The 13,006-nt window shown below is 49.8% G+C and overlaps 1 protein-coding gene across 1 annotated transcript; it reads right to left on the reverse strand.

Moving 5' to 3' along the window:
* Positions 1-5,194: 5,194 nt before the first annotated feature.
* On the reverse strand, positions 5,195-9,819 carry LOC124019078 (potassium voltage-gated channel subfamily S member 2-like). The gene is made up of 2 exons (XM_046334439.1): positions 9,701-9,819; positions 5,195-9,035 (listed from the first exon to the last, which is right to left on the reverse strand). The coding sequence occupies exon 2, from the start codon at positions 8,993-8,995 to the stop codon at positions 7,553-7,555; it is 1,443 nt and encodes a 480-aa protein (XP_046190395.1). The 5' UTR covers positions 8,996-9,035; positions 9,701-9,819; the 3' UTR covers positions 5,195-7,552.
* Between the last annotated feature and the right edge of the window lie 3,187 nt (positions 9,820-13,006).

Genomic DNA, 13,006 nt, shown 5'->3' on the forward strand with positions numbered 1-13,006 from the left:
GTGGAATGCCTTCAACACCTTGTAGAGTCAACATGGACCAGCATCCCTGTGGAACGCTTTCTACACCTTGTAGAGTCAACATGAGCCAGCATCCCTGTGGAACGCTTTCTACACCTTGTAGAGTCAACATGGGCCAGCATCCCTGTGGAACGCTTTAGACACCTTGTAGAGTCAACATGGGCCAGCATCCCTGTGGAACTCTTTAGACACCTTGTAGAGTCAACATGGGCCAGCATCCCTGTGGAACGCTTTCTACACCTTGTAGAGTCAACATGGGCCAGCATCCCTGTGGAACGCTTTAGACACCTTGTAGAGTCAACATGGACCAGTATCCCTGTGGAACGCTTTAGACACCTTGTAGAGTCAACATGGGCCAGCATCCCTGTGGAACGCTTTCTACACCTTGTAGAGTCAACATGGGCCAGCATCCCTGTGGAACGCTTTCCACACCTTGTAGAGTCAACATGGGCCAGCATCCCTGTGGAACCCTTTCAACACCTTGTAGAGTCAACATGGGCCAGCATCCCTGTGGAATGCTTTCCACACCTTGTAGAGTCAACATGGGCCAGCATCCCTGTGGATCGCTTTCTACACCTTGTAGAGTCAACATGGGCCAGCATCCCTGTGGAATGCTTTCCACACCTTGTAGAGTCAACATGGGCCAGCATCCCTGTGGAATGCTTTCCACACCTTGTAGAGTCAACATGGACCAGCATCCCTGTGGAACGCTTTCAACACCTTGTAGAGTCAACATGGACCAGCATCCCTGTGGAACGCTTTCAACACCTTGTAGAGTCAACATGGGCCAGCATCCCTGTGGAACCCTTTCAACACCTTGTAGAGTCAACATGGACCAGCATCCCTGTGGAACGCTTTCAACACCTTGTAGAGTCAACATGGGCCAGCATCCCTGTGGAACCCTTTCAACACCTTGTAGAGTCAACATGGACCAGCATCCCTGTGGAACGCTTTCCACACCTTGTAGAGTCAACATGGGCCAGCATCCCTGTGGAACGCTTTCAACACCTTGTAGAGTCAACATGGGCCAGCATCCCTGTGGAACGCGTTCAACACCTTGTAGAGTCAACATGGGCCAGCATCCCTGTGGAATGCTTTCAACACCTTGTAGAGTCAACATGGGCCAGCATCCCTGTGGAACCCTTTCAACACCTTGTAGAGTCAACATGGACCAGCATCCCTGTGGAACGCTTTCAACACCTTGTAGAGTCAACATGGGCCAGCATCCCTGTGGAACCCTTTCAACACCTTGTAGAGTCAACATGGACCAGCATCCCTGTGGAACGCTTTCCACACCTTGTAGAGTCAACATGGGCCAGCATCCCTGTGGAACGCTTTCAACACCTTGTAGAGTCAACATGGGCCAGCATCCCTGTGGAACGCTTTCAACACCTTGTAGAGTCAACATGGGCCAGCATCCCTGTGGAACCCTTTCAACACCTTGTAGAGTCAACATGGACCAGCATCCCTGTGGAACGCCTTCAACACCTTGTAGAGTCAACATGGGCCAGCATCCCTGTGGAACGCTTTCCACACCTTGTAGAGTCAACATGGGCCAGCATCCCTGTGGATCGCTTTCTACACCTTGTAGTCAACATGGGCCAGCATCCCTGTGGAATGCTTTCCACACCTTGTAGAGTCAACATGGGCCAGCATCCCTGTGGAATGCTTTCCACACCTTGTAGAGTCAACATGGACCAGCATCCCTGTGGAATGCTTTCCACACCTTGTAGAGTCAACATGGACCAGCATCCCTGTGGAACGCTTTCAACACCTTGTAGAGTCAACATGGACCAGCATCCCTGTGGAACGCTTTCAACACCTTGTAGAGTCAACATGGGCCAGCATCCCTGTGGAACCCTTTCAACACCTTGTAGAGTCAACATGGACCAGCATCCCTGTGGAACGCTTTCAACACCTTGTAGAGTCAACATGGGCCAGCATCCCTGTGGAACCCTTTCAACACCTTGTAGAGTCAACATGGACCAGCATCCCTGTGGAACGCTTTCCACACCTTGTAGAGTCAACATGGGCCAGCATCCCTGTGGAACGCTTTCAACACCTTGTAGAGTCAACATGGGCCAGCATCCCTGTGGAACGCTTTCAACACCTTGTAGAGTCAACATGGGCCAGCATCCCTGTGGAATGCTTTCAACACCTTGTAGAGTCAACATGGACCAGCATCCCTGTGGAACGCCTTCAACACCTTGTAGAGTCAACATGGGCCAGCATCCCTGTGGAACGCTTTCCACACCTTGTAGAGTCAACATGGGCCAGCATCCCTGTGGATCGCTTTCTACACCTTGTAGAGTCAACATGGGCCAGCATCCCTGTGGAATGCTTTCCACACCTTGTAGAGTCAACATGGGCCAGCATCCCTGTGGATCGCTTTCTACACCTTGTAGAGTCAACATGGGCCAGCATCCCTGTGGAACGCTTTCAACACCTTGTAGAGTCAACATGGGCCAGCATCCCTGTGGAACGCTTTCAACACCTTGTAGAGTCAACATGGACCAGCATCCCTGTGGAACGCTTTCAACACCTTGTAGAGTCAACATGGACCAGCATCCCTGTGGAACGCTTTCAACACCTTGTAGAGTCAACATGGGCCAGCATCCCTGTGGAACGCTTTAGACACCTTGTAGAGTCAACATGGGCCAGCATCCCTGTGGAACGCTTTAGACACCTTGTAGAGTAAACATGGGCCAGCATCCCTGTGGAACGCTTTCAACACCTTGTAGAGTCAACATGGGCCAGCATCCCTGTGGAACGCTTTAGACACCTTGTAGAGTCAACATGGGCCAGCATCCCTGTGGAACGCTTTAGACACCTTGTAGAGTCAACATGGGCCAGCATCCCTGTGGAACGCTTTCAACACCTTGTAGAGTCAACATGGACCAGCATCCCTGTGGAACGCTTTCAACACCTTGTAGAGTCAACATGGGCCAGCATCCCTGTGGAATGCTTTCTACACCTTGTAGAGTCAACATGGGCCAGCATCCCTGTGGATCGCTTTCTACACCTTGTAGAGTCAACATGGACCAGCATCCCTGTGGAATGCTTTCCACACCTTGTAGAGTCAACATGGGCCAGCATCCCTGTGGATCGCTTTCTACACCTTGTAGAGTCAACATGGGCCAGCATCCCTGTGGAATGCTTTAGACACCTTGTAGAGTCAACATGGGCCAGCATCCCTGTGGATCGCTTTCTACACCTTGTAGAGTCAACATGGGCCAGCATCCCTGTGGATCCCTTTCAACACCTTGTAGAGTCAACATGGGCCAGCATCCCTGTGGAACGCCTTCAACACCTTGTAGAGTCAACATGGGCCAGCATCCCTGTGGAACGCCTTCAACACCTTGTAGAGTCAACATGGGCCAGCATCCCTGTGGAATGCCTTCAACACCTTGTAGAGTCAACATGGGCCAGCATCCCTGTGGAACGCCTTCAACACCTTGTAGAGTCAACATGGGCCAGCATCCCTGTGGATCCCTTTCAACACCTTGTAGAGTCAACATGGGCCAGCATCCCTGTGGAACGCCTTCAACACCTTGTAGAGTCAACATGGGCCAGCATCCCTGTGGAACGCCTTCAACACCTTGTAGAGTCAACATGGGCCAGCATCCCTGTGGAATGCCTTCAACACCTTGTAGAGTCAACATGGGCCAGCATCCCTGTGGAACGCCTTCAACACCTTGTAGAGTCAACATGGACCAGCATGTCTTAATGTTTTGTTCACTCTGTTTATTTCACTCTTTAAAAAAAATGTTTTTATTGAATTCAATATTTCTTTCTAAAAGAGAATCCTTACTTTGGTCTTGAATGAAACGGATATTTTTGGGTCGTTGCTGTGGAACAAAACCACTTACTGTTTCTTTAATATGGGTTTTAGACGTCTGAAGGAATCAATATGTATTGATCTTTAATATCATGTATTGATCTTTAATATGGGATTCTAGACATCTGAAGGAATCAATATGTATTGATCTTTAATATGGGATTCTAGACATCTGAAGGAATCAATATGTATTGATCTTTAATATGGGATTCTAGACATCTGAGGGTATTGATCTTTAATATGGGATTCTAGACATCTGAAGGAATCAATATGTATTGATCTTTAATATCATGTATTGATCTTTAATATGGGATTCTAGACATCTGAAGGAATCAATATGTATTGATCTTTAATATGGGATTCTAGACATCTGAAGGAATCAATATGTATTGATCTTTAATATCATGTATTGATCTTTAATATGGGTTTCCAGACATCTGAGGGTATTGATCTTTAATATGGGATTATAGACATCTGAGGGTATTGATCTTTAATATGGGTTTCTAGACATCTGAAGGAATCAATATGTATTGATCTTGTATTGATCATCTCATTGCAGTTCAACAGTTACACATCAACAGTACCTCATAACAGGAGAACATGAGAAAAGCTCTACTTTGGACAAAATCACAAAGACTAAACTTTAGAGGACACTTAGTGACTAGTGATGAACCCCATGACCTAGTGTTGACCCCTAGTGATGAACCCCATGACCTAGGGTTGACCCCTAGTGACTAGTGATGAACCCCATGACCTAGGGTTGACCCCTAGTGACTAGTGATGAACCCCATGACCTAGGGTTGACCCCTAGTGATGAACCCCATGTCCTAGGGTTGACCCCTAGTGATGAACCCCATGGCCTAGGGTTGACCCCTAGTGATGAACCCCATGGTCTAGGGTTCACCCCTAGTGATGAAGCCCATGTCCTAAGGTTGACCCCTAGTGACTAGTGATGAACCCCATGGCCTAGGGTTGACCCCTAGTGATGAACCCCATGTCCTAGGGTTGACCCCTAGTGATGAACCCCATGACCTAGGGTTGACCCCTAGTGACTAGTGATGAACCCCATGACCTAGGGTTGACCCCTAGTGACTAGTGATGAACCCCTTGTCCTAGGGTTGACCCCTAGTGATGAACCCCATGACCTAGGGTTGACCCCTAGTGATGAACCCCATGGCCTAGGGTTGACCCCTAGTGATGAACCCCTTGTCCTAGGGTTGACCCCTAGTGATGAACCCCATGACCTAGGGTTGACCCCTAGTGGCTAGTGATGAACCCCATGTCCTAGGGTTGACCCCTAGTGATGAAGTCCATGACCTAGGGTTGACCCCTAGTGGCTAGTGATGAACCCCATGTCCTAGGGTTGACCCCTAGTGGCTAGTGATGAACCCCATGTCCTAGGGTTGACCCCTAGTGATGAAGTCCATGACCTAGGGTTGACCCCTAGTGGCTAGTGATGAACCCCTTGTCCTAGGGTTGACCCCTAGTGATGAACCCCTTGTCCTAGGGTTGACCCCTAGTGATGAAGTCCATGACCTAGGGTTGATCCCTAGTGATTGGTGATGAAGTCCATGACCTAGGGTTGACCCTTGGTGATGAAGCCCATGACCTAGGGTTGATCCCTAGTGATTGGTGATGAAGTCCATGACCTAGGGTTGACCCTTGATGATGAAGTCCATGACCTAGGGTTGACCCTTGGTGATGAAGCCCATGTCCTAGGGTTGACCCCTAGTGACTAGTGATGAAGTCCATGACCTAGGGTTGACGCCTAGTGACTAGTGATGAAGTCCATGACCTAGGGTTGAGCCCTAGTGACTAGTGATGAAGTCCATGACCTAGGGTTGACCCCTAGTGATAAAGTCCATGACCTAGGGTTGACCCCTAGTGATGAACCCCATGTCCTAGGGTTGACCCCTAGTGACTAGTGATGAAGTCCATGACCTAGGGTTGACCCCTAGTGACTAGTGATGAACCCCATGGCCTAGGGTTGACCCCTAGTGATGAACCCCATGGCCTAGGGTTGACCCCTAGTGATTGGTGATGAAGTCCATGACCTAAGGTTGACCCCTAGTGATGAACCCCATGTCCTAGGGTTGACCCCTAGTGATGAACCCCATGTCCTAGGGTTGACCCCTAGTGATGAACCCCATGTCCTAGGGTTGACCCCTAGTGACTAGTGATGAACCCCATGGTCTAGGGTTGACCCCTAGTGACTAATGATGAACCCCATGACCTAGGGTTGACCCCTAGTGACTAGTGATGAAGCCCCATGGTCTAGGGTTCACCCCTAGTGACTAGTGATGAACCCCATGTCCTAGGGTTGACCCCTAGTGACTAGTAATGAACCCCATGACCTAGGGTTGACCCCTAGTGACTAGTGATGAAGCCCCATGGTCTAGGGTTCACCCCTAGTGATGAACCCCTTGTCCTAGGGTTGACCCCTAGTGACTAGTGATGAACCCCATGTCCTAGGGTTGACCCCTAGTGACTAATGATGAACCCCATGGCCTAGGGTTGACCCCTAGTGATGAAGTCCATGGCCTAAGGTTGACCCCTAGTGATGAACCCCATGGCCTAGGGTTGACCCCTAGTGACTAGTGATGAACCCCATGACCTAGGGTTGACCCCTAGTGACTAGTGATGAACCCCATGGCCTAGGGTTGACCCCTAGTGACTAGTGATGAAGTCCATGACCTAGGGTTGACCCCTAGTGATGAACCCCATGTCCTAGGGTTGACCCCTAGTGACTAGTGATGAACCCCATGACCTAGGGTTGACCCCTAGTGATGAACCCCATGTCCTAGGGTTGACCCCTAGTAATGAACCCCATGTCCTAGGGTTGACCCCTAGTGATGAACCCCATGTCCTAGGGTTGACCCCTAGTGACTAGTGATGAACCCCATGTCCTAGGGTTGACCCCTAGTGATGAACCCCATGTCCTAGGGTTGACCCCTAGTAATGAACCCCATGTCCTAGGGTTCACCCCTAGTGATGAAGCCCCATGTCCTAGGGTTGACCCCTAGTGACTAGTGATGAACCCCATGTCCTAGGGTTGACCCCTAGTAATGAACCCCATGTCCTAGGGTTCACCCCTAGTGATGAAGCCCCATGTCCTAGGGTTATAATATAATAATAATAATAATTGTGACTTGTCCTGCACTGTGTCCTTTATTGAAGACTTGTTAATGGCCATCGTAATGAATAGACCCCAACACACACCACGGCAGTAGATTATGTTGTCAGCCTATCGGCTCCTCTTCTGTCTGATGATGAACCACACTGTTAAAACACTTGAGGTGAATGAAAAGGTGGAAGAGGAATCATTGGATTTCTTGTTTTTCTTTGATTCCTTGTGTCCTCTCTCCTCGAAAAGCCTTCTCAAAAAACCCATTGGATTAGAAAGGTCAGAGGGGAAGGACCTCTGGCCTTCTCATCCAATAGGATTTGAGAAGAATGTAAAAGAGAGAGAGGATTCGATGAGATTTCTCCCAATAGAAAGGTTGTGATGTTGGTTTTGCCCGACCACTCCCTCCCTCGCCTGTCAGTCAAACTAAACTTCAGCTTCCCATTGTAGCTCTATTCAACAACAAGGGCTACACAGAAACAGCTCTACTTCTTGCACCACGTTTCTCCTCTCCTTCGGTCACGTCCTTATAAGGCCAACGGGGGGAGGGGCAGTCTGTTAATCCACAGATCCTAATGTATTGACATCTCGTTCAGACTGTGTTCACTGGGTAAACTCCGGTTGATATTGGACAGACTGGCCATGAGAGATTTCACCTTGTGTGCATAGTAGTTCCTCAGATTGACAGAGGGAAGGTTTTCTTTGATCTCCTGGTCGAAGTCACAGCTGCGCATAGCGATCTCTAACTGTTTCTGTCTCTTGTAGAAGAGGGAGAACTTGTTGAATATGAGTGTGATGGGAAGCACAACCACCAGGATGCCTGCCAGGATACAGGCCGAGGCCGTCATCTTGCCGGCTATAGACACCGGGACCACGTCTCCGTACCCCACCGTGGTCATGCTCACCGTGGCCCACCACCAGCATGCCGGGACGGTAGAGAAGTCCTCGCTGTCCTTCTCCACGGTGTAGGCCATGACAGAGAAGAAAGACACGCCCACCGCCAGGTAGAGCAGTAGCAACCCCACCTCCTTGTAGCTGTTTCTGAGCGTGGCGCCCAGAGAGCGCAGCCCCGTGGAGTGACGCGCCAGCTTCAGGATACGGAAGATCCTCATCAGCCGTAGCACCTGTGCCACGCGCCCCAGATTGGCCAGCGCCGGGCTGCTCTCGGCCACCAGGTCGATGCCGAGCGTCAGGTAGAATGGTAATATCGACACGAGGTCTATGAGGTTCAACGGATGCTTGAAGAAATGGATCAGATCTGGGGCGACTGTGAACCGGGCCACCAGCTCCAAGGTGAACCAGCCGATACCAAAGTGTTCCACCGTTTCAAACCTGGGGTCCTCGTGAGGCGTCCCCTCCCTGTCCACCAGGGTGAACTCAGCCATGCTGTTCATGCACATGGCGGTTATGGAACCCAACACGACCAGGATAGAGAGGATACTGATGACTCGGCTGGCGACGGAGTAACCCGGGTTATCCAGGATCAACCAGATCCGCCTCCGGACGCTCCCCAACGGCTGCTTATCGAACTTAGTGGCGTCGTTATAGAACTCTAGAATCTCGTCGAACGATGACGTGGTGCTGCCCTTGTCGCTCCGGCAGTCGTCCCAGTCCTCCCCGCGGTTGGGATCCATCTTTCGGCAGTGGTAGGCGCCGCTGCAACACGAGTCGATGAAGAATTCATTGATGCCCCAGTACTCGATCTCCTGGCTGAAGGAGAAGATGCACAACTCCGCCATGACGTGGAGCTTCCCGGTGTTGTAGAAATTCAACACGTAAGGGAAGAGAGCCGGGTTCCTATCGAAATAAAACTCCTTTTCCGTGTCGTCGTAGTCGTCGCAGAGTTCCAGTATCGACTCTTTTGATTGGCACTGTAGCAGCCGAGCCAGACGGGTCTCCGGGAAGCGAGACAGAGTGTTGGAAAACAGCCTCTTCTTGAACCCTCCCACATTGATGCGCACGGTGTGATCTTCATAGGCTGCTGCTGTAAGCTCCTCCAGGCTCTGACCCGTCATGTCTGGCGAGGGGTGAAGGGACTGGGGAGTGGAGAAGTACCTGCACACACACACACACACACACACACACACACACACACACACACACACACACACACACACACACACACACACACACACACACACACACACACACAGAGAGAAGAGAAGAGAAGAGAAGAGAAGAGAAGAGAAGAGAAGAGAAGAGAAGAGAAGAGAAGAGAAGAGAAGAGAGAGAGAAAGAGAGAGAGAAAGAGAGAGAGAGAGAGAGAGAGAGAGAGAGAGAGAGAGCAGTTTGAATCCTCTCATTTCTAAGAGAGAGGAAACATGGACAATAACTGGTTCCTCCTTAATCTATTCCCTTCAGGAACCAGAACAGAACAAATACAGGAATAAATGGGGGTTGCTTTATCACATTACACAACAGGTAAATTATACAGTGTCTCTGAATGAGATCACACACTCTGGTCGTTTAGTAACGTGTTGCGTCTTTCACATTACAACATCACGTTGGATTTCCCTCGAAATCTCACGCCGCGCTTGTGCGCACTTGCTACAATAAAGAAAAATAACCCGAGTAAAACAGTTGTGTTATTTTTACATATTTGATTTTTTTAAATCTTGGCTAGGCTACCTCTATGCATTAAATAATACACCAATCAATGCGTGTAATACTGTTGTATTATAACGGTACAATATACTACAAAAACATCACATATTCCTTACTTTATTCAACGCCCTTTTCCCGAGTCTCCTACACAACGCGTCTGCATATCAGCTCCTACGAGGGCATTGTGTTTCACGGAGCTGCTGAGCAACTTGGATAGACGTAGATAGATGTCTCCTCTGTGCCTCCTCCAGCTAGCGTGGAAGACTGAACCAATGCTCTGTCTGTCTGTCTGTCTGTCTGTCTGTCTGTCTGTCTGTCTGTCTGTCTGTCTGTCTGTCTGTCTGTCTGTCTGTCTGTCTGTCTGTCTTTCGGTCATGCGTTACTGCCCAGGTTAGATAGAGGGGTTTCAACGGAGCCGTCAGCGCGGAACAAGGTTGTCTCTCTCTTCTCCAGACATAAAAACGTGTCCGCTCCACAGACAGACTCCCCCATAGACTATTTACATCGTTAAATCATGAGCGCTCGCGCCATACGTCTTCATCTCCCGTTGTAACTAACACGCTCCAGATGCTTCCGTTTCCGTAGTGAGGGAATTCCTCGGATGAATCTCCATTGTGACGTCTAGTAGCGGTTCGACCTCAGCTCTGTTGCGGTGCAGTAGCAACCACTTTCTGTAAACTACCGTTCCGCCCTCGCCTTCCCGAGCGAATTCAACACCTACCTCCCTCTTCTCGGAGAAAGGTGCAGAAAGGACCGACTCCTTTACTCTGCTCTCCGCGAGGGAGGAGAAGTCACGAATCATTAAAAGCGTGTGCGCCCGAGCGTTATACAGAGGCCGTCATCTTCAAAATGAGGTAACCGTTCTCCGTTAACGGGCAGAGAGCTCTCCGGCTGAGCCTTTAGTGAAGACGGATGAGACGTGTAAAGGTTAGGATTGATTCGTGAGGCAGAAAACGTGGGTTTGTTTTTAACTAATCCGTTGTCAAAACAATTGAATGATTAGATATCATGTACTCTGACTGGTTAGAATTTCAGTGTGTCTGAATGATGGATTACTGTTATACGCAGGAATAGGATTATATGAAATCAAAACTACAGTTTAATATATATATATATAATCTCCATGGAGAAATGGTTTCTGGGTAAGTGGATGGATCACTTCCAGACGGTGGGGTTAGGATCTACATCCTGAGAGAGAAAATATCCATGGAGGAATGGTTTCTGGGTAAGTGGATGGATCACGTCCAGACGGTGGGGTTATGATCTACGTCCTGAGAGAGAAAACATCCAGTGACTTCCCTCTGGCTCCTCGGAGACATGACGGGTTATCTTGTGCACCAATGGGGACAGGGGATTTAAAAGTCCCATGTCACACCAAGCATACTTCAACCAGCACATCCATATGAACAGTCACAGACCCTTCTAGCTTCACCCAGCACATCCGTATGAACAGTCACAGACCCTTCTAGCTTCACCCAGCACATCCATATGAACAGTCACAGACCCTTCTAGCTTCACCCAGCACATCCATATGAACAGTCACAGACCCTTCTAGCTTCACCCAGCACATCCATATGAACAGTCACAGACCCTTCTAGCTTCACCCAGCACATCCATATGAACAGTCACAGACCCTTCTAGCTTCACCCAGCACATCCATATGAACAGTCACAGACCCTTCTAGCTTCACCCAGCACATCCATATGAACAGTCACAGACCCTTCTAGCTTCACCCAGCACATCCATATGAACAGTCACAGACCCTTCTAGCTTCACCCAGCACATCCATATGAACAGTCACAGACCCTTCTAGCTTCACCCAGCACATCCATATGAACAGTCACAGACCCTTCTAGCTTCACCCAGCACATCCATATGAACAGTCACAGACCCTTCTAGCTTCACCCAGCACATCCATATGAACAGTCACAGACCCTTCTAGCTTCACCCAGCACATCCATATGAACAGTCACAGACCCTTCTAGCTTCACCCAGCACATCCATATGAACAGTCACAGACCCTTCTAGCTTCACCCAGCACATCCATATGAACAGTCACAGACCCTTCTAGCTTCACCCAGCACATCCATATGAACAGTCACAGACCCTTCTAGCTTCACCCAGCACATCCATATGAACAGTCACAGACCCTTCTAGCTTCACCCAGCACATCCATATGAACAGTCACAGACCCTTCTAGCTTCACCCAGCACATCCGTATGAACAGTCACAGACCCTTCTAGCTTCACCCAGCACATCCATATGAACAGTCACAGACCCTTCTAGCTTCACCCAGCACATCCATATGAACAGTCACAGACCCTTCTAGCTTCACCCAACACATCCATATGAACAGTCACAGACCCTTCTAGCTTCACCCAGCACATCCATATGAACAGTCACAGACCCTTCTAGCTTCACCCAGCACATCCATATGAACAGTCACAGACCCTTCCCTTCATTCCATATGAACAGTCACAGACCCTTCTAGCTTCAAACATCCATAAAACAGTCAATGTCCAAAACATCACAGTGCACATTTGTGTCACAGACCATTGAGTTCACCCAAATATGTCAGTCACAGACCCTTCTAGCCCAGAGACACCCTTCTATCTCAGTCACAGACCCTTCTAGCTTCACCCAGCCTCTTTTCTAGTCTCAGTCTTGTCTTGAACTCACAGTCCCTTCCTCCTTCACCCTCATCTCCTCTCCACAGACCCTTCCTCTCCCCAGCTCCGTCTGCGCAACAGTCCTCCTCCTTCACCCTCCACATCCTTATGAACAGTCTCTAGCTTCACCCAGCACATCCTGTCCAGACCCTTCTCCCCTCCATATGAACAGTCCAGACCCTCTCTTCCCCCCTGTCCTCCCTTCTAGCTCCTCTCCTGTCCTTCACCCCTCCTAGTCACCCAGCACATCCCTGTCACTCTCCCCTCCTGTCCTAGCTCCCTCCCCTCCTGTCCTCTACCCCCAGCACATCCTGTCCTCCCTGTCTCTCCCCCCTCCTGTCCTCTCCCTCCATATGAACAGTCCTGTCCTTCCCCCCTCCATATCAGTCCCAGACCCTTCTAGCCTCTCACCCCCATCTCCTGTCCTCAGACCCTCCTCTCCTGTCCTCTCCCCCCTAGCTTCTCCTGTCCTCTACCCTCCTCTCCTGCACATCCTCTAGTCCCCCTCTCCTCCATCCTCTAGTCACAGACCCTCTAGATTCTCCATATGAACAGTCACAGACCTTCCTGTCCTCTCCCTCCTATGAACAGTCCTGTCCATAAACCCAAAACTTGTGCCTTTGTCCCATTGTCTTAGCCCATCTCTTACTCCTAGTCCTCTCCCCTCCTGTCCCCTCCTCTCCTCTCCCCTCCTGTCCTCTCCCCTCCTCTCCTGTCCTGTCCTCTCCTCCCTCTCCCCTCCTGTCCCCTCCT

Source organism: Oncorhynchus gorbuscha, unplaced genomic scaffold, assembly GCF_021184085.1.
Source record: "Oncorhynchus gorbuscha isolate QuinsamMale2020 ecotype Even-year unplaced genomic scaffold, OgorEven_v1.0 Un_scaffold_676, whole genome shotgun sequence".
NCBI lineage: Eukaryota > Metazoa > Chordata > Actinopteri > Salmoniformes > Salmonidae > Oncorhynchus > Oncorhynchus gorbuscha.

Excerpts from the sequence above, each read along its gene's own strand:
- LOC124019078 (XM_046334439.1), bottom strand. The coding sequence starts at position 8,995 with ATGACGGGTCAGAGCCTGGAGGAGCTTACAGCAGCAGCCTATGAAGAT.